The following is a 22,695-nucleotide window of genomic DNA, read 5'->3' as shown; positions in this document are numbered from 1 at the left end:
GAAGCCGTTGCCTGCACAGAGGCTCTGGACCCATCCAAGGTAGAGATATCTGCAGGTTCCATAGTTATCTCACGGCATACCGGACTCCGAATGGGTCTCCGTAGAGGCCTGCAAATCCATTGAAGCAGGTATCAGGGCCTGCGAAAGCACTTGTGAAACCGACAAACTGGCAACCAACTTAAAGGAAGCACTGTCAGCAGCTCTGGACCAGTGCTGTTTTTTTGGAATATCGGTAGTAATAATGGCTTACCAAAGCCATTTCGGAACACAGAGATCGACAGCAAAAGAATTTAGCAACAATGAACCCAACGACTAATGGTTTGGGCATTGAACAAGGCACAAAATAGTTAGCGAGGTACGTCGTGGTGTGGGCCTAAGCAGGTGACGCAGTAAGAATGAAAATCTCTGTGTGGTATTTGCTTTCCACAGGCAAGACAACTTAACTTTTTCTGACATCAATAAGAGCAAGAAAAGGGGAGCGCCAACGGGGTACTTGGCTTTAGATGGCTTAAGGACTATTCAATTCGTAAATGAAAACTCAGGTAGCGGCTGACCAGCACTTGCGAACTGATTCTGCTTCGGGCTCCTCGGCAAGAAAGACTGGGGTAATGGCGTCAGCTGCCTGTTTTTATACCCCCTGATGACCTGTCAGTCCTGGAGTGACAGCAACAGATGCAGAAATACTAAATCTCTCGTATTCAGGCCGACTGAGGGCTACCTGCAGGCAGATAAACCCAAGTGTGATGACTGCAACAGTGAAACACCAAGATAATCACACACCCAAAATGAGAATGAAAAAAGAAAAAGAAAAAAAGGGTGGAGAAAAACCTCAATGACTAGTGAGATCACTAATGGGAGGGGGAGGAGGAATCTAACATTAACCCTAAAAACTACTTACTACCACAACCCTTACCAGAACAGGGAAAGGACAGAAAACTTTCCCCCAAAATTCACTTGTCTGTAAATATAACGAGCTTGAGCAGCAGGCAACATATTCGTTCACTAATTGCGACAAACTGCAAGGACTGCGGGTAACAGGAAGTAAAGGGAGGAGCTCAAGTTCAGGAGCTATCACTAATTTGCCAGCTCGGATCTGAGGTCGGATCCCAGAACCATCCATGATCAATAATGACACGGAAAGCTTCAGATGTTATAGGTTTGTTTGGACCTCTGATCTGCCCAGATTCTCACTCAAAATGCTTCATGTTTAAAATTCACTCTCCAAAAGACTGTTCTTCCACAGCTAAGTCTGGTGAGATGGAGTCCTCAAAGACTTGACTAGGAGATTGAATACAAGAGAAGCAAGCCCAAGGAATGGTCAGCAAACATCCTCATTTTCAGAGGAAGCTGAGACCAAACGACAATTAATACGATGGATACACACAACCTGGACTCAGGATGGTGGTGAGAGTGTGTCGGGAATTGCTATTGAACATCTGCCTATATACCCCTATGCTTGCGAGCTAAAGGTCACACAACAGATGTACATCCGGGGAAGGTAAAGGTTTGGCATCCCAGACAGATGTCAATAGGGATGACCCAGTGGTTAAGAATACTGCAACACCGTTTTCAGTCAATACATCTACATTTAAAGCAATGATCTTCACATAAATCAGTAATTAAATATCTTTTACTGAAACAATGCTTCCCTCATATTCCACTTTAATCAGTGCTAGTATACCATGCAGCATTTCGATTCTTAATTTTTCCCGTCTAAAGAAGCTACTCTTCAACAGTAAGCACTTGAAAAATGGATGCATCTTAGTATAAAGTTAACAAATCAAACCCATCCCACTCATCTGCGCTGTAAAGACTTAATTCGGTTAAGAATCTTCATGAGTTACTGCTGCCATATTCCTCTCCTCTTTCGAATTTTACTTATGCTCATTTGTAACGTGCTTCTAGGCAACCGCCTCAATCCTCCTCTCAGACTACCCTTACACATGATTAAGCAAAACCTTTTGTAACCATCACTGTAATCTCCCAAATGTATTGCTTCCTACAATACATTTATATTACATAAATCTTTAGATACACATTTATGTGTATATATACATATATTTACAGATATAGAATTAGCTATACCTACACATCTATAGAGATTATGTACACACAGCATGAAATAAGATGCAAACAGGCAGACAAATTTCAGTCTTGACATGTGCCTCAACAGCTCCAGCTAGTCCACTCAGAAAATTTACAGGCAAGATGAACACTTCATTAATCTGCTAACAGCTAGAAAGACCATCAACAACGTGTTACTCAACGGTATCTAGTCTCAGTTTCTGACTCTAGAACATAAATATAACCTCCAATGCTACAGGTGCCATCTTTCTTATCAACTCTTCATATAAACACTTTTCTTGTTCATATCTGAAGATTACGCAACCCTATGTACATCCTGTGTCTCATGCAATTCAAGCCGTAATTTGAAAACCGGAAAGGATTCAGATGAAACTTAGCTCCACCCTGGTTAACACAGAAAAATATATTCACCTACCCTGGTTAACACAGAAAAATATATTTACTTCTGAATTCTTATAAGTGGCAGTACACTCAGAGTGGCTCTGCAGACACTCTGTTTCCCTTATTCCTTAAATACATTATAAAATGCATCCATTTGCCTCTACCTACAGTTAAATCTAGGTTCTCCCCTTCAACACACTGCTCGATTCCTACTCATTTCCTCTCAGGTTTAAAATCTCTTGAGCACTGTTTTCACAACTATATTAAATTTAAAAACTCTCTCACTAGATACTTCTAATGCCAATACAGCATCCTTCAAAATGCTATCCTAATCAACAATCTCACTAGAAGGTCTTGCTTCTTTCAGCATCTGTTAAACATTACAATATATTAGCTTCAGTGTACGTGCAGGCGTGTATGTATGTGTATTATGTGCGTCTCTCTCGCTGTCTATTTCTACTGAAGACCACTGAAATAAGATGAACACGCAAATACAGCCACACTTTACAGAATTATGACTGGGTCATTGATCATGATCAATGTATGAACATGTTTGGGAAACAGATTACTGAAATTCACCTTGAGAGAGGTGAATTTATTGATTCTATTTCCAGAACAGCTACTATTAGAGACTAGATCGTATCTTTGTACTACATTGGAGCTTCTGTTGCCCTGATGTACTACACCTATGGAGAGAGTAAAAGGGTAGGTGCATAAAGTGCTTGAAAGCAGTAAAGTACAGTTGTGTACACATACCATAAATGTAGATGTTAGTGTCTCTTCACTGTTGCAGTCATCATATCCGGGTTATCTGCTTGCAGTAGCCCTCAGTCGGTCTGATTATCAACGTCTTGGGTCCTGCGTCAGTTGCTGTTTCATCTTCCATGACGTCAGGTAGTCAAGGGTATAAAGCATGCAGCCGATGCCATTACATCAGTTTTTCTTGCTCCAGATGTCAGGTGCCCCCCCCCCCCCTAATGAGTATATATACATACATATATATATATATATATATACATACATATATATATATATATATAAATATAAATATATAAATATATCTTTTCGGCACAGCGGATCATCTGTCCGCTCATGATTGGCAGTGGAGTTTTACGGTGTCGAGTTGCCAACCCGGCGCCCAACCTTCCACAGAAGGCACACATGCACACACACACCTAGGGCCAATTTAGAGTGTCCAATCCACTTACTGCATTTCTTTGGGATGTGGGAGGAAACCGGAGCACCCGGAAGAAACCCATGTGACCACAGAGAGGACATACAGACTCCACACAGAAGGCACCCCATCCGAGAATCGAACCGGAGAACCTCTTGCTGTGAGGCAGCAACGCTAACCGCTGCACCACCATGGCCGCATATATATATATATATATATATATATATATATATATATATATATATATATATATATATATATATATACATATACACACACACACACACACACACACACACACACACACACACACACACACAATGGTATACCTCCAACAAAAAAGCAAATACACCAAAAAGCTATTAAGCATAGTAAAGGAAAGTAGAGGTATCAGGGAGCTGGAGGGAGGGTAACCAGGACTGCAACAGTGAATACACTCGAACATCTACATTTATGGTAAGTGTACACAACTGTACTATGTTCTTCGTGTTTCACTGTTGCAGTCATCACATTTGGGCAGATTCCCAAAGCAAGGATGGGAGGAGGAATTTAGATGGCATTAGGACCAACTATAAGGCCAAGCCAGCTCTGGATTTACAGAAAATTGGCAAATGGTAATGCTTGGTGAAAGTATGTACAGAACTCCAGGTAGCTTCTAGGATTGTCCCTGGTAGGGACACCTCTGAGAAAGGCTGTAGAGGTAGATGCTGCCCTGGTTGAATGGGGTCTAATCCCCTGTGGGATAGGTTTTCCATGGTGCTTATAGCAGACGTGAATGCAATGGCCTATCCATTTAGAAATAGTTTGCTTTTTAATAGCCTTCCCCTCTGCCCCTGTAGCAAATGCCACCAGCAGCTCAGATTTCCTTTGAGGTTTAGTCCTGTCCAAGTAAAATCTAAATTGTCTGTGCATATCTAAGGAGTGCAGTACGCGTTCCCCTTTGTTCTGTGGATTAGAAAAGAAGGGTGGCAAATGAATGGACTGATTAAGAGCCACGCTGGATACCACCTTGGGCATGGAGGGATTGGTCCTGAGGGGCACCCTAACTGCATGAAGGATGATGAAAGGCTCCACTGCCATAAGGGCCTGTAATTCAGATACCCTTCTTGCTGAAGTGATTGCTAAAAGGAAGGCCACTTTCCAAGAAATGTTAACTTTGCACTTGCAGCTGGCTCAAAAGGAGGAAGAGTGAGTTTTTCCAATACAAAGTTAAAGTCCCAGGCTGGAGTTGGGACTCTCCTGGGTGGTCTTAAGTTTTTGGCCCCTCTGAGGAACTGATTGAGCAGTGGATGAGAGAAGAGGGGTGGTTCTGTGTTGTAATGAACTGAAATGGCTGAGGCATGAATTTTGGTGAAGGAAAAGAAAGGCCCTTATGAAGCATCTCAGTTAAGTATTGAAGAATCTGAGGTAAGTTGGGCGCTGCAGTGCCCATCCATTGAGTTTGGTTCCAGGCACACAATCTTTTCCATTTTTCAGTAGAAGATTTTCTAGTACTAGGCCTCCTTGCCTCCAAAATGACATCCTACACTTTACTGAGGGATGGCATTAGGTAATTAGCCAGGCTGCCAGGTTCAGGGTTTGAAGCTGAGGGTGCATAATCTGGCTCTCCTGCTGTGACAGCAGGTTAGGGGGTCTGAGGCAGGTGCCATGGAGCCAGCAGTAACACTGTGCAAGAGGGGGATACCAGTGTTGGCATGACCAGTCTGGTGCAATCAGTTTTGTCCTTGGTTTGTCATGTTTGATCTTTGGTAATACTTTGTAGAGGAGAGGCAGAGGGGGAAAGGCATAAACGGATAGATTTTTCCAGCTGAAGGACAAAGCATCCACTTTCCATGTTTGTTTGTGGGGAGTCCTTGTGCAGAATTTATCCAATTGATAGTCATGGGGGGAGGCAAACAAGTCTATATCTGGGCTCCCCCATTTGTTTAACATGATGAAAGTCTTCGGTTCCAATTTCCACTCGTGTGGGTCAATGATATTTCTGCTTAGCTCGTCTGCCAGTGTATTTAGTTTTCCTAGCAGGAATTGAGCCTGTAGATGTACTTGGTAGCTCAAGGCTGTGTTGCACAGAGCCACAACTAGTCTGCAGAGGGGGTAAGAATGGGTACCACCCCCTGCTTATGTACCACATAATGATGTTGTCCGTCTTTACCATTAATTGTCCTGGAAGAATGTGGTCCTTGAAGGCTGTCAGAGCGTTCTGTATAGCTATTTCTTTTTGATTGATATGCAGGTGCATTTGACTTGGGTTCCATTTGCCCTGAATGCACTTCCCTGCCAGGTGAGCCCCCATGCATAGTCTGATGCGTCTGTTAGGGTTTGGGTGGCAGGGGTTAGAGTGAATGGTAGTCCCTTGTTTAGGTGGCAGGTCTCTGCCCAACAAAGGAACTCTAACCATAGGCAAGGTATGATTAAAAATCATTGCTTCTAGATCCTGAGAATGTTGACACCATAGGCTTTTTAGATACCATTGTAGTTTCCTCTTATGCAGTCTTGCATATGGAATTAGAATGCAGGAGGCCATGAACCCCAAGGCTTGCAGTATTTGCCTTGCAGATAGCAGGGTCTTTGGGGCCATTAGTTTGAAGTAAATTGTCAAATGAATTTGTTTCTCTGGCGTGAGGAAAGCCATCTGGGAAGTTGTGTTTAAGCTTGCTCCCAAGAATATAATTTGTTGACAGGGTACCAGATGTGATTTATTTTCGCTTATGGTGTACCCCAGACAAGTCAGCACCTTTTATACAAATGCCAGATGATTCAAGGGTATGTCCTGGCTTTCTACCCGAGTTAGACAATCGTCCAGGTATGGGTATATTTGAATATCTTTGCCTGCAAAATGCAATGACTGGAGCTAGGCAGTTTGTTAATACCCTGGGCGCAGTAGATATCAACGGGCTGTGCAGAGAACTGATAGTGCATGTAATCTGCTTTGAAGGTAGTTATCTTCTGCAAGATTCCCTGATTGGGATGTGCAGGTAGGCTTCCTTTAAATTCAGTGTTGCTAACCAGGCATCCTTGTCTAGCATGGGAAGCAACTGGTGAAGAGTTAGCATCTTGAATTTTGGAATCACCAAAGAGGTGTTTAAGACAGAAAGGTCCAGGATAGGACAACATGAATGGTCTTTTCTAGGTACCAGGAAAAGCCTCGAGTAGAAACCTTGTCCCTTTTCCTCTTCTGGTACAACTGGAATAGCCTTTATGCTTAAGAGTACTTGCTTTTGAGCCTCTGCCCACTGATTTGGGGGTAGTTCTGGCCAACTGTTTGGGGTTGGTAACGCGTGGAAGTGAAATCTGTATCCTTGGGAAACTATATTTAAAACCCATTTGTCCTGGGTAATGAGTTCCCAGTTTTTGGCCTGCAGAACAAGCTTTCTCCCTAAAGGAGCAGTCAGTTGAGAAGTGCTTGGAAGTTTTAAAGTTAAGTCATTGAGACAGCTTACCATAGGGGGGAGTCTTACTACTCCCTGATTTGGGAGTGGGAGCCCCCCACTGCTTAGTACTGTGTTTACTCTGGGACTGAAGCCTGGGTATTCTGCTGGTTCTGGGTTTGGACTGAGAAGGCCTGGAAGAGGAAGGAAAAAAACAATTCTTAGAGGGCCAATGCCTACTAAATCTTGTAGGCTGCACTTGTAGGAAAACTAACAGTTTGCATAGATTTAGCTTTTTCCTCTATCGTTTTTAAGAACTTCTGCTCTGTTGCTAAACAGGCGGTCCTGATTTAAGGGATCTTCCAGCAATTTAGCTATAACATGACCTGGCAAAGATGGCTCCTTAAGCCAAGCATGCCTTCTAAGTACAGACCCAGTGACAGCAGCCCTGCAAGATGCCTCTAGTGAATCAAAACCACATTGCAAAGTATGCTTTCCAACCTGTTCAGCAGAATGCATTCAATCCTGTAAATCCTTATTTTCAAGCACAGTCAGGAATCAACATCATTTTCTGTTTAAGCACTCCAATAATATGCTGCTGATACTTTTAACATATGAAACTGATAGTTTAAGAGCCTAATGGCCAAGGTTGCAGAAGCATATACCTTCTTACCCCATCTATCCAGCGCCCTGGAGTGTCTATCAGAAGGGGTAGGATTTTTTGCAGTAGTAGCCTTAATGTCCTTTGGTCCCTGTGAAATGGTCTCACGATCCGCAGGAGGATTTTTAAAAAGGAACTTGAGAGAGTCAGGAACCCTGTAATATCTATCACATTTTCTGGGAGCAGGAGGCAGAGAGTCAGGGGCCAAGCTAGATTCCGAAAAGGCATCATCAAAAATGTCTAGTACAGGAGGGATAAGCTAAAGGCCTGTGTTGAGGCAGGAGTAAGAAATCCCTAAGCCTCTTTTTAGAATCAGAGTAATACTGGTTTTCCCAGCGAAAATGCTCCCTAAGAGTATGCAAGGTTTCACCAAAAGAGAAATCCTCTGGGAGGGGGGGTTTGTGGATGCGGAGGAAATAGAGTCCTCTGCATCAGAATCCTCATAAGTAGATGAGGGTAAATCCTGGTCATCAGAGGAAACAAATTTCAGAATTCTGGTCAGAAATATCATAAGCAAATTCAGTCCTAGGTCTCTTAGAAGGGGAAGGTTGGCTTCCGTTGATTAAAGGTCTTCAGCCATTCTTGTTTTTTAAGCATAGAGGCCTGACCATGCAGGTCTGGGTGTTTTCTAGGCATGCTTCAAGTTTTAGGTCTTGACAAAGATGGCATTGGTTTAATATGCATATCAGTAGGCCTGAATAAACCATCAGAAGCTGGTGCTTGCTCAGCGGCTCCGGACCCATCCAAGGTAGAGACATCCGCAGATGTCACAGTTGAAGCATCTCATGGCATAACGGACTCTAAATGGGTCTCAGTAGTGGGTATCAGGGGCCGAAAGCACTTCACTGAGCACCGGCGAACTGACTGGCTTAGAAGCGTCGGCAGCTTTGGAGCAAGGCGGCCTGTGTCTGTCTTTATCTTTGCGTTTTTTCAGAATGTCAGTAGTCAGATGGCTTACCGAAGACGTATCTGGATAATTGAACAGAGTACCAAAATATTTAGAAGGGTAAATATACTGACGGATAATTCATTGCTTAAATAAGGCACAAAACCAGATAGCAAGGTACATCGTGGTCAGGGCCTAGGCAAGGAATACAGTATGAATGAAAATCTTTATGAGGTATTTGCTTTCCAAGAAATACAATTATTGACTTCTACTGACACTGGTTTAGAGCAATAAAAAGTTTCCCCACCGGGGTACTTAGCTCTAGTTGAAGACTTCGGTTCTGAAACTCGAAAAGAAAAATTTCAGGAATTAGCCGACCGGCACCTGCGAACTTCTTCAGGCACCGCATGTTAAGAAAGACTGATGTAATGGCGTTGGCTGCATGCTTTATACCCCTGACTACCTGATGTCACGGAAGATGAAACCGCAACCTAAGCAGGACCCAAGACTTTGATAATTTCAGGCCGACTGAGGGCTACTGCAAGCAGATAACCCAAATGTGATGACTGCAACAGTGAAACACGAAGAACATCAATGCTGCCACACATGGGCAGAGAAGCAAGTGTACCTCTGATTAAGTGCCTTAAAAGTTATACTTCACACTGCCACATTTTTTCTTGTGACAGGGTGGTGTCTTTCAAATTTTAAAGACGTCAAAACACTACTGATGATGTTTTGTAGTGTTTGCAGCAATACCAGTACTTGTCACAACAGCTGCTTAAGGTACACAAAGTGGTATACACCTTTCTGACATAAGGAAGTCTTGCCCAACATGATTATCTTTGATGATTTTGGAGTATAATCAGCACACTCAATGTACTGCACAAGTTATGAACAGCTGTGAACAAGTCAAGTTTCAGAAAGGTCATACTCATACATACAATTTTACATGTGCTTTACTGTACAAGGGGCAGTGACCAGAACTCAAAAATGAAACTGAAAGGGCTTTCATTCTGAACAAATAATCTTCACGTTTACCTCAATGGCACAATCTGAATTCAAAAATATCCCTTGCAGCTCCTAGCTGTGAATAACCACAAACTATATTACTTTCCAATGAAATGTTTGGTGTCACAGTATTTGCAATCTTAACTGGCAATATTATGGGAGCCCCCTTTCAAAGCAATTTACTTTTTCTTTACACAGTGCAATCTTAGTTCCTTCAAATTTCAGTGAATAGTTCAATCTCACAGTCTCAAATATTAAGCATAGTTCTGATCATAAATATATAGCCAACCAGTTGCATGAAGTTTATTGCATCTTCTCTGTTACAAAAATAAACTAAATGGCTTGCCCCAAAGCATCATCACTCTTCCAGCCAGCTGCTGCTTTTCACTTCAACATATAAAATGAGGCTGAGAGTCACCCAGATTCACTTCCCATATACGTTACCCACTGAAACAATTGCAGGGAAACTTTTACTTACCCTTAGCTTTTACAGAATAGGTAAATGTGAAGATATCCTCGTCCATGAACCATAACCTATGTGGAAAAAAGTTTCACCGGAGAAATAGTGCTTCTCAAACCACATCACGCACAAGTAAATTTCACCATTGTAGTAGCTATGACAGTACGTGTTTCTCTTCATACACAGAGGACAAATGTACTAAAACACACCTATGGTTTGTCACACAACCTCACTAATACTGATGCAGTCAACCTGATCACCTTTTAAATACTCAAAAATTCATAAACCCTGTCTTATAGCATTTTTCTTTTTAAACAATCAGAACAGCCATAACCCTCTTCTCATTCTAATACTCTAATCAGTCTCAAGCTTTTCCTTAAAGGCTCATTACTCACTGCGACCAACACTTGCCGAACATATTCCAGATCAAGTTATCCCTCTTCCTTTACACGTCTACTACCTGCTGCTGAACGGACATCCTGTCAAGCAGCTGACCATACAGAAAGTATTACCTTCCTAGTACATCCATCTAATGAAACATGTACCACAGTCAAACTTCTTTATCCATCACTCAACTTCTTTTTAACCATCTCCAGAAACTGTTGCAGCAGTAAGCTATCTTCTCCATTATCCTCTCCACACTTAGCCTTTAATGCTCATTACATAACTGATACGGCCAGTTTTATTTCTCCGCCGACATCACCCAAAGACTACTGCTAATTCAACTGCCACCACTTGCAGAGAATTTCTCTCATTCACAAAACTTAATTCACCAAAGTGCAATCTCATCATAAAGATTTCACTCAGACTCATCTTTTATTGTACAACTAACTATGCAAACTTGTGAGTCGATTCTACTTCATTTGTCTGGATGACGTACAAGCTATTAGCACAGCAAACATCTCGGTTGACTTGCAACTCTGCCATTTTTAGGGAGATCAATTCTGCATCTTAAGGATGCAAGTGCATGCCCTCCCCCCCCCAGCTATTTCAAATACATCAGTAGTCAAGAGTCGAAGTTCCATTGTAATGAAGTGGATGACTAGGCCTGATATGGGAAGCCTAGAGAAACTGCAGTAGGATTGGAAGTTCCTTTTCTTTTGGCATCACTGGACTTTAGCACATGAAGCAAAGCAAGGGTACCATGAGAATGACATATGCCCCATATTACAAGGTCCTCAGGAATTGCCTTGCAGTGAGGGCTGTCCTATAGGTTTGCTGTAAGGTTAAATAAACTCAACACTCCAGGAGGTAGAAAGACTCTGCGCAGTGCTGTGACCAGTACATACCTGGGAAAGACCTTAAATGTGCTGAGCAATTGACTGTATTCAGACAGGAATGGCCAAGAGTATACTGCAACATCTATCTCCTGCAGCTCCTCCTGTGACCAGGCTTGCAGAAGGCATCTGTCAAAATATGAACAGATGTAAATGACTTTGGTTCTTGGAAAATCAACACCAGGGCCAGGCAAATGAAAGCAGCACAGTGCCCCAAATCTAAGGAAGTAAAACTGCTCTTACTGAGGAATCTCTTGTGCTTCCTGTACACTGGCACACAAATAGGTATCCCTGTGGTCCAGAGTAACCAAAAGTGTCAGGAGCACTTAGAAAGTGGGACTGCAGGCCAAGTACTTTCAACTTCTGGGCATTTAGGCAGAAATATAGTTACGAAAAGTTCAGAATACATCACCATGTTTTTTTGGTTTTGGTGTGTGTGTGTGGGGGGGGGGGGTGTCTGGAACAATTTGGAGAAGCTTTTACACAGGTCTTCCCGAAGGATTCTTTCTACTCCAAGACAGTATAGAATTGAGAACAAGCAAGGTCAACACCAGTTCATCCCTTAGAACTGGGGGTACAAATGTGAATGTCAGGAAGGCCTTTAATTCTACATCATTAAGTGACGAAAGCCCATTTGTCTGAAGTGATCTTTGCCCATTTTCTTTTATAAAGAGGTGGATGGGACAGTCAGGGTAAGGGGGTAGACTAGGTCAACTATGGCCTTTGTAGCTGTGACTGATCAAAGGGCCCTGTGAAGTTAACCACTTTCTCAAAGGCACATGTCTGGACTGTTGACCCTTAATTTAAAACTGGGAGAAAGACTAACATCTCATTATCGAATGATGGGTTGAAAGCTGGCTTAGGTGCTTCAACAGTATTACCATCTACCTCCAGTTTTTCTGTGATTTCTGTACAGCAGTGCATTTAATTGTTGCCCTTTCACACAATCAAGAAGGGGCTAGATTTTTAAGCCAGGCATGTATCCTATCACGGATCTCATAGCTGCCTCCCGGAGGCCAATTATGTCACTTCCATATTTTATGCTTGCCCACCTTCTACTGTGTGAGCACCATCCTTAAACTTATGGCTTTGTCTTGGCTCAGTGTGGTAATTTCAATTTCCTTCAAGATCTCCATGACATTCTGCCATGTGGTTTGACAATGGCCCTTAAAGCTAAAAATGGCAGACAAACCTTTTTTCTACTCTACCTATTAACTATTCATTTAGTCACATGGGAAGGTACTGGAGCCTGAAGCTGATTGAGCCCCAGGCTATATCCAGGGACACCACAGTATAGTGCAACGATTCTTAGAGAGATCGTGGAAAGCCTGCTGAACAGTAAAACCTTCAATTCCTCTCTGAAATTGGATGACTGAGTGAAGTTTGAATAAAACTGCCTCAAAAGCATCTTCTAATGGTCAAAAATATGGTAGGTACAGTAGGCTTGTCTTCCAAACTCAGATCTAAATACAACTCATATCAAACAGTTCCTAGGACTCCCATTTAAAATGTTCCTATTTAAACTAAGTCTGCCCATCACAGACACTAGCGGTGAGCCAGATGAAACTGTATCATGGAAGCAAATTAAATCTTCCTCTTTAAAGCAAAACCAATACCTTTGGGGAGAAAATCCTATTTTAAATGACTCAGAACTCAAGATGAGGGCTGTGAATTCTGCTACATTGTTAAGGAAATTTCTGTTAATCTTAAAATCCTGCTCCAAGCCTGATTACTTGAGGGATGAAAAAACAGACAAGGAGGGCATTACTTGGTTGTACATTTAAGACTCCAGGTAAGGAGATTGGTGAGTGAGCCCTGATTCTGTCCTCTAAGAAAGCTTATGTAGCACAGATCCATTATTCAGTTACTGTCAAGTATACTTGTGCACCAAGCTGGACCAACTTTGAGTGCAGCCTCTGCTTACATGAGAATTTCAAGGTATGCTACCTTGAAGAACAGTTATCCACATCTGCTAAACCTACATCATGGAAACGGGCCAAGCAGGATGCTTGGGCAGCTACTGACATACCTGTTTCGACGATAAAACAGATGCAGAAATTAGGGTCTGGGAAGCATCTTACTGATCTCAAGGTTACTGTGCCTATTAGACATCTGGGGAGAGGTTTTCCATTCCTTACATGCACCCTTTTAAAGATAATTCACCCCTGTAAATCTCTTAAGTCAAGGTTCCTTTTTATAGCTTTTCTTGGAAACAAGACACTCCTGCACCAGCAAATGGCTGCTCCAACTCTGAAGCTTGCATTAGTGTCTTTTTTCTTGTGCCATACAGGTACAAAAGAAAGCACCTCTACTTACACAGGTTTTCCATTCTGCAGTAGTTAGAGGGTTAAAGCCCTGTGCTGTTGATCAGTAGATTCCTGTGCCAGAGGTACAAGATCGATTCCTTCCACCTTCCCTTGCTAATGTAGGATTCTGAGCAAATCACTTAGCACTCCAGGGTTGCCCCTGAAAAAGGATAACTTGTTCAGTGGGCCTACCTGGTCAAAAATAGGTAAAATGTATATTAAGGTGGGACTCTCCTAAGCAAAACAAATACTTTAACACAAGTTTTTGTGATTGCTGATCCCATGCAAAAAACTCAGGCCTGCATGATGCATGCCACTGGAAACGGAAAAAAGTTTTCCCTTTGAATTGTCAGCTAGTTGAAAAGCAAAAAACATAAAACCAGTAAAAATCAGTAATTAAGCAAAAAAAATTCTCCAATGAATACTTAGGTTTTTGAAGATCTCTGCAAAATGGAACTCGCGGCCAAGACTACTCTAAGCAACCATGGACTCAATAAAACTCAACATATTAACACCTTCAGCAAAAAACACAGATAGTAACGTGAGCCAACTAAATTTTTTTAATCTAAGATGCAACTTTACATTATGGCAGTGGGAGGACACTAACCCATGCCAAGATGTCGTCATGGCTCAGAGAACCTGGTTAGGAGAGCACCACCTGTGACCAGCTGGTCAGCAGTCAGTTGCGGCTAATTTGCATATGCTATGAATTACACTGCAAAACTGACCCAATATCCATAAAGATTACCTGAACACTTACGCCAATTTTTAATATTCAACTCACAACCACATCAGTCAATTGAGCAACTTCAAATCTCAATAGTTAGACGTAATACAACTGCAAACTCCTAACCATTCAAGAATCTACAAAGTGAAAAGCTATCATACCAACTGACAAAAGCTTATCTACATAAATTCTGACAAAGTCACTGCATGAAAAATATAACTGCACAAATTCTACAATGCACGCTAATACAATTATAATGGTGTTTTATTGATGGAATATAAATGAAAATTCTGATATAAAGACCGATGCTCACATTTTTATTTTAGAATATATACTTGAGGAAACTGCATCTGCAGTAACAAGTACATGATGGAATATAAATGAAAATTCTGATATAAAGACCGATGCTCACATTTTTATTTTAGAATATATACTTGAGGAAACTGCTTCTGCAGTAACAAGTACATTCTTCCTTTCCTTACAGAAACTTGGAATACAATGCCATTCAGAAAAAAATGGAAATTATACCTTGCTGAGTAGCCATTAAGTATAGGAAATCATTTATGGTGGTTCACTTGGATAGTAGTACAAACTAACTTTACTTGCTAATTTCACTACATTAAACTCTGATGTTTGACTTTAAAATCACATTTAACTATACAACAATCAGGTAACAGCTCTCTGCCTAGGTCACTGCATTTAGCCAAGAAACATTTAAATGCACTTCACAGCAAAAGATATGTAAACTTTATTTGTTCCTGTTGATTAAACTAGGGCACTTCAGCAAATTCAGGTCAAATGAGCACAAGTTAGGCAACAACTTTGTTATAACCCTCAAAGCTATGTATATTCAATATATGACCTTGAACGTCACTACATCTAAATGAAATGCGCCCTTTGGTGATTCCTAATAAGGCTTAAAATGCAGGTTTGAAAAAAAAAAAAAAAAAAAAACTTGTCAAAATAGTTATTTTTAGAGCATATGGACAAACACAAGACGCAATGAAGTGATTTTTTTCGATACTGTTATTCATCCGAGCAGCTCCAAACCTGAGTATTGATATTTCTAAACATACAAAAATGTATGTACATTTTTTCTCCACTTTCTTGTAAACAATTGGCAGTATACTCTATCCCTTTATCACTGAAACATGCAAATCATACATACAATATAAATACACAAACTGACACCCATTCAGAAATTAAACCAAATTCTGGCTGTGTTATGAAAATTAAACTTGACAGATGAGGCATCACATGCCTTCCTAGAGCCAGCCAATGACTACTAAACAGTAACTATAGAAAGTCTAAGAAATAAATCTAAACCTTTCATGCTATAAACAGTTTTAATACTATATGTGGAGATCAAGACTTGTGTTTGCACTAATCTCTTAAGTGTGAAGGACAAAGCAGCACTTACATAAACTGAAATGGCAGCAGCAACTGCATCCACTGCTGTATTAGGAAGGTGTTCGTTCTAATTTTAAGTTAAAAAAACTTTCTATATGACCTAAATTAAAAAAAGAAAAAAATTACATTTTCATTCCTTGGGCACTTAACAGTGAATCCAGAATGTCGAATGTGTCTTTGTAGTTCATATTCTGATTGTTTGGATTGTATTCTTGACGAGCATCAGGACCGTTGGGCTCCACTGGCTTCTTGTCCAGTTTCACAAGGGTGCTGAGTTGTCCGTAGCCCACCTGGTATGTAACAGGGGGAGGAGGGGGGAAGGGAAGGTTAAGAACAGAGTTGTGAGAGGATACATACTGCTTTACAGAGGAGGAAGAACTAGAACTACCTGAATTTTTGGAACTTTTGCTCATTTTGGAGTGGTGGTTGTGAGAGGCATCACTGGAGTGCAACCTCTTGCGGGATGAGCTGGAATTTCCCTCTCCAGGTAAACCAACAGGACTCCGTATAACAGCTGCAGCAGATCCATCAGTACTTTGTTTGCTACTTCCAGTGCCACCAGTGTGAGAATGGGAATGCTTGTGGCTGCTATGGTGGCGGTGTGAGGAATGATCTTTGTGTTTTTCTTTATGCTCTTTGTTGAGATGAGGGCTTGAATGTTTGCTCTTACCACTGCCCTCATCTGATGAGCTGTGTCTTTCAGAGGAAGAAACTTTAATTTTCATTTTTAAATCATCTTTGCTTAAAGGTTTTTCAGTGCCTGGAATAGGTAGACGCAGTTTAAGTGAAACATTCTTGTCTTTTTCAGAATGCTTGTCTGCTTTTTCTGCAGTGGCAACAGCATGTTTCATTTTACTTGGTGACATTTTAGAACTGTTGCCGGAAACATGCAGCTGCTGCTGAGTATGCTGCTTTTTGTGCTGCTGCTGTTCCACCAGAGCTTGTGCAGCATTTGCATAGTGTTCTCTGACATCCATCTCCAGAGTCTCCAGTTTGCGTTTCTGAATTGCAAGCTCTGCAGCATGCTTTTCTCTGTATGTGTTTAATGACATTTTATTAGGGGCAGGTAAAGGAGGTGGAATTGTGTGTCCATGGTGTTTGCTGCTGGACTTATGAGCATGCTCATGTTTAACAGCATGTTCTAAATTTCTCTCAGGTCGGTGATGTGAATTTGAATGTAGGTGACCTGAAGTTCCTTGTTGAAAATTACTATGTTGGTTACCAGGCAGTGCTGCATCTGCTCTGGTCTGCTCTAGATGCTGAGGTGCCATGTTGTATGATGTGCTTGGCACACTAGTAGCTCCAACAGGGACACTCTCAGACGTATGAGTAGCTGAACTTTGAGCATGTGTGGGAACTGAAGATGTGGAAGGTTTTGAAAAACTTGCACTTGAAGTACCACCAACTGGATCTACTAAAACAGAATTCTGGGTCACGGAAGGACCAGTTGGACAATTCTCAGCCACCGATCCTTCTGTTTTAGGTTTCCTGGCAGCCTGAATAGCCTAAAACAGAAAGCGATATTATTCAAGTTAGAACAAATGAAATGAATACTGTTAAGATTTTTCTACAAGATGCATGCAAGTTTTATTTTTTCAAAATGACCTATAACTCTACATTTAAAGTATTAAGACAGACTAAAGTATAAATATGCAAACATCAAACGCTGACCTTAATCTTAAGATTTAAGAAGCAACGTGGAAACTAGGGTTAATCTGAATTTACTGTGGAAGATGCTCCCATGCAAGAATCTAAGGACAAAACTCCTACAGACTGTTTTAATAAAGAAAGCAAGATACCTAATAATAATGTAGTTTTTTTTCCTTTTCTCTGGGGTTGCGCAATTGCACAGGGACAGCAATTACCCCCACATCAGGGAATGCAAGGGTCAAAGCTACCCTGTAAAACACTGGTAAATACTAAGTATTACTTAAAATAATCCACTACAACAAACTGGAGCATGGAACTCTCAACCACAGGATGTTGCAAAAAGGCAAAGGATCCTTGACATTATCTAACAGATCCAAAAAATGATTGCTCCTTTCCTATACTCAGCAGGCAAACGTGAAAAGCATGCTGGCTGAGAAAGCCCTAGCTCATATACCTAAAAGTACAACTGTGTAGAAAGAATAGCTGTGTAAAATCTTACCATAACCTCAGATGTCCTTCTCTTCCATGTTGCAGTATTCTTAGTGTGGGGTTTCCCGTCTCAGGCGACCCGAACGTCGGCTCCTTTACAAAAGCTTAAGCCTGGCTGCTGTAGGTGCGTGGGACGTCACACACAGGGCCATAAACCAGGGACCTTGAATGGGCCGTCTGCACACACAGACCTCAGAATTTAAAAGTCCAGTTGGACAGTCCCATAGAGAACAAGAGATGTCAGCCAGAGGTGCGCAAAGTGTCATACTCTGGCTAGTCTGCCCCTGATCTCGGGTAGAGCTTCAGAATGCCCTAAAGTTGTGTCAATAGTGAAAAAGGGGGAGAGGTGGGTGGGAAGGAATACTGCAACATAGAAGAGAACATCTAAGGTTATGATAAGATTTTACACAACTACTGTATTGTCCTTCTATATTGCAGTATTTTTAGCGTGGTTGAGTACCACAGTTTAATAAGAGGAAGGGTAGAGGTAAATGTAGGTGATTCCACAAAACCCTGCAGGACTGCTCTAGTAAACCCTGTCCGGGCTCTGGAGACGTGGTCCAATTTGTAGTGTATGGTGAAGGTGTGAACTGTGGACCAGTTGGCTGCTTCCAGGATGGAGGCGGTTGTCCACGCTTTTGAGGAAGGCTTTGGAGGTTGCCATGCCCCAGGTAGAGTATGCTCTTACCCCTTTGGGTAGGTGCTTGCCATGGTGGGAGAAGCAGAAGGAAATAGTTTGTTGGAGACTGCCTTCCCCAGGGGCTCTAGGGTGAAAGGATACACATAGTTGGGTAGATTTTCTGATGGGCTTAGTTTTGTCTAGGTAGAATCTTAGCTGTCTGTGCACATCCGGGGAATGATCTTACAGTCACTGGCTGGAGAGGGAAAGAAGATGGGCAGGTGAATGGATTGGTTTAGGGACAGTTTGTTGACCACTTTAGGCATGAAGGAAGGGTTAGTGCATAGGGTCAGTGTAGGGACAGCAGGCCATAAGAGCTTGTAACTCTGACACTTCTAGCTGAGGTAAAGGCTACCAGCAGTATAGTCTTCCCTGTACACATTTGGAGTGCAGCAGCACTAGCTGGTTCAAATGGGGTCAGTGTTAGTTTTTCCAAAACGAAATGCAGGTCTCAGGAGGGTGAGATGGTTTTCTTGGTGTCTGATGTGTAACTCACCTTTCAGAAATGGTATGACATCTAGCCTGGATAGTAAAGGGGGGGGGGTCTAGTGGTAGACAGACAAATTGCTGACAGTTGGACTTTTACTGAAGAGTAGGAAATCCAGCTTTAATTAGTTCACACACAGGTAAGGACTCGTGGGGGGGGGGGGGTCTGCCTGGCAGGGGGTCCCTGTCTTTATGGAGAATCTTTCCCATTTTGATAAGCAGGATTTCCTAGTAGTAAGTTTCCTGGCCTAAAAGCACATCCTCAGAGTAGTGGTGTCTGAAAGGGATTAGAAGTTTATCACCCAGTGTGTTAGGCCTAACATCTGCTGGTGAGGATGAATTAGAGTTCCCTTTTGTTGTTTGAAAAGGTCTACCTTGTGGGATAACTTGTGGTGATTGCCCTTGGCTAATGAGAGAAGCAGAGGGAACCAGTGCTGCCTTGGCCAGTAGGGAATCACCAGCAAGATTTTTGGTTTGTCCTTCCTGATTTTCAGGAAGACTTTTTGAATGAGAGGGAAGAGAGGGAAAGCATATAGAAACTGTCTCTTCCATGGAATGCTGAAGGCATCTACCCTTCCGGCAAGTGGAGAGTGGTCCTTGGTGCAGAATTTTTTCAATTGCCTGTTCTGGGGGAGGCAAACAAATCTACCCGAGGTGTGCCCCACCAGTGGACAATGTCTAGAAAGGTATCCCTGTTCACCATCCACCCATGCTGTACAGAGTACATTCTGCTGCGAATAGCCACTTGTTTGTTGTCCTTAGATAGGGATGTACGTTGCCTGCATGGTTAAGCTGTGCCTGGAGGCGAGGTCCCAAATTTGTGTTATCCGGCATAGGCGGTAGAGCCTTGGTCCCTCTCTGTTGAGATACCACATGACTGTGAATATCTGAAGGGGGCATGGTTGAAGGATAGGAAAGAAGGCTTTCAGGGCTAGAAGAACTGCAGACATTTCCCTCACATTGATGCGTTTCTTTTGGAGGGTAGGATTCCAGGCCTCCTGGGCCATGAAACTTTCATGGTAGCCTACCCCCCCCCCCCCCAGGTCTGATGCATCTGTATGCATATGTTGGGTTGGGGAGGGTGGCTGTAGTGGAAGGCCTGGGTTCAGAAGTACTTAATGGATCCACCACCTTAGCTCTGCTTTGAGGCAGGGCAGGAGGGTAATCTGTAGCTCTAGGGAATGCTGGTGTTGTGACCACACATTTTTCAGGTACCATTGGAGCTTTTGCATGTGCATTCTGGCTAGGGGCAGCATCGGGATGGTGGCTGCAACAAGTCCCAGGATCTGCAGGAATGGTCTTGCAGATATCTGATGAACCTGTAACAGGCTTTGGAAGTGAGTGGAGAAAGTGACAGGACTTTGTCCTGGGGGAGGAAAGCCCACATCAGGTCTGTTCTGATCCTGCAGCCTAGAAAGATCATGTCCTGCTGAGGGATTAGGGATGATTTTAGGAGGTTGAGGGTGAATCCCAAGCTGTGAAGTAGGGAAGTGGTGAACCTCAGATGTTGGAGGGTGTCCTCTGTTTCTGCTAGAATGAGGATGCTGTTTAGGTAGGGGTAGATTTGGACACCTTTGGTTCTTCAGAAAGCTATGTCTGGGGCTAGGCATTTTGTAAATACCCTGGGTGCAGTAGACAAACCAAAGGGCAAGGCTGCAAATTGATAATGAGAGCAGAGTCCAGTGAAACGTAAGAATTTTCTGTTGCAGGGTTTTATGGGAATATAGAGATATGCTTCCTTTAGGTCTAGTGTGGCCATACAGGCCTGGGCTGGCAATAAAGGAAGGGTTTGAAGGGATAACATTCTGAATGATGGAACTTTTAAAAGTTTTTAGAAAGGATAAATCTAGTATTGGTCTCCAAGGGCCATCTTTTTTGGGGACCAGAAAAAGTCTTGTGTAGAAGTAGTTTCCTTCCTGCCCTGGATGAACAGGTTCTATGGTTCCTAATCTCAGGTGGTCTTGCAGTACGCGAGGGAAGAGGTGTAATTGATTTTTGGGCGGGAAAGGAATGCTCCTTGGAAGAGGTTTTCCTTCCAAGAAAGAAAATATCCATTTTGTAGGTGATGGTTTTCCAAATGGGGAGGCAATGGGAAAGGCGGGCTGACAAGGTGAGTTGGGCAAGGCAGTCACAATGTTGGGTCCACTTCTATCTTGAAAAGAAAGTCTTTGACTGGGTTGTGAGACAACTGATCTGGACGAGATTTGCTCCTGGTTCCTTTCCTATGCCTAGAAGAGGTAGCACAGGAGGGGGCCTCCTGACAAAGGTAGTCTTAGCCGGGTAATTCCAGTAGTACTTAGGGATGAGGGACACAAGCAAGTGCTTGATTGTCTTGAAGCTCAACTTTTTTTTCTGCAGGTTTTTGAAAAGATCTGTTTACCAAACAGGAAGTTGTGGTCTAATGGGGCATCTAGAATTTTGGACTTTAAATCCTCTGGTAGGAGTTGGAGGCGTAGACAAGAGTATCTGCAGAGTACTAATGCAAATGCAGCAGACCTAGCAGAGGCCTATGCTGCATCGTAACTGCATCTAATAGAATGTCGGTCTACCTAGGAAGCCAGGGACAGTTTGGATGCCATCTCAGATTTGGTGGGACTCTCAGGGGTGGATGCTAAGAGAGTAGAGGCTTGCGAGACCACGTCAGAGGCATTTTTAATCATATGGGTTTGATGGTTGATAGCTCTGAAAACTAGGGTGGAGGAGGTGTAAACCTTTTTTCCTATCCTGTCCGTGCTTTTGCTATCCTTATCAGTGGGCAGAAGAGATGCTGAAGGAATCAGTCTAGACTGCTGTTATCAGGGGATACAGCAGATAACAGCAGGGTCTGCTGGGGTGGCTTTACTAGGAATTTCTGTTCATCTAGAATTTTGTAGAACATGTCAGGTCTCTTAGGGCCGATGGTTGTGAGTCTGGGTATTTTGATGTTGAGGTGAAAGCATCAAGGTAAGTAGGGATGACAGGTGGGATGGCTGAAGGCGAAGCAGATTCCACTTGGAGTTCAAAGTACCTCCTTTGAGTGTCAGTCATTTGGGAAGTGTCCCAATAAAAGTATTCGTTCATTTTTGTGATAGTCTCCCCAAAGGTGATTTCTTCGGGAAGAGAGTCTCACCTTCTATGGATTCCTCATCTGGGGAATAGTATTCAAGAGAGGAGGCAGTTTGCGAGGAATAGGAGACTAATTCATCGAGATGAGTAGTAGGGTTCCTGTTCTTCCTTTCCTTCTTGGGCAGTAGGCAAAGGGAGAAAAGTGGCAAAAGCAGGCCTGGGACTAAGCAGTGAAATAGTGGAAGGGGAAGAGGCTGTGGGCCTAAGGACCATGAAGGCCTGCATCAAAGACCTGGTAAATGGCCGTCAGTCTGGGACTCCTTCAGAAGGTGGAGTCAGGTGTTTTGTTTTCTTTTTACAGGCATCGAACTTGGGGAACCTGGAAAACTGTAGGAGTTTCAGGCAGTGGTATCCTGGTTGGTCGTGACAATATCTGGTTCCCCCTTGACGTACGGGCTGACGGCAGGGCCATCTCCATGGATGCACTGGCCATAACTTCCAAAGGGGCTTCCTCAAGGGGAGCCGAAGTAGACGGATCTGTCGGACATCCCTCAACCCCTAAATCGGAAGCTGGCGGGACGGCCGATGACAGAGGCAGAGTGG

General features: G+C 42.7%; 1 protein-coding gene across 4 annotated transcripts in view; it reads right to left on the bottom strand.

The window, feature by feature from the left end:
* Nucleotides 1-14,629: 14,629 nt before the first annotated feature.
* Nucleotides 14,630-22,695, bottom strand: part of CCNT2 (cyclin T2) — a 701,155-nt gene continuing 693,089 nt past the window's right edge. For 2 of the 4 annotated variants that reach the window (XM_044074938.1, XM_044074940.1), the window contains 2 exons: nucleotides 16,132-17,248; nucleotides 14,630-16,033 (listed from right to left, as the gene is read on the bottom strand). In XM_044074938.1, the coding sequence (XP_043930873.1) occupies nucleotides 15,966-16,033; nucleotides 16,132-17,248 (1,185 nt within the window). In that variant the 3' untranslated portion in view covers nucleotides 14,630-15,965. Of the gene's footprint in view, nucleotides 17,249-22,695 lie in introns of all 4 variants that reach the window. The other 2 variants (XM_044074936.1, XM_044074937.1) reach the window with 1 other exon arrangement.

Source organism: Protopterus annectens, chromosome 6.part0, assembly GCF_019279795.1.
Source record: "Protopterus annectens isolate FY-2018-M chromosome 6.part0, PAN1.0, whole genome shotgun sequence".
In the NCBI taxonomy this organism is placed as follows: domain Eukaryota; kingdom Metazoa; phylum Chordata; order Ceratodontiformes; family Protopteridae; genus Protopterus; species Protopterus annectens.
This window is presented reverse-complemented; position numbering and strand designations above follow the sequence as displayed.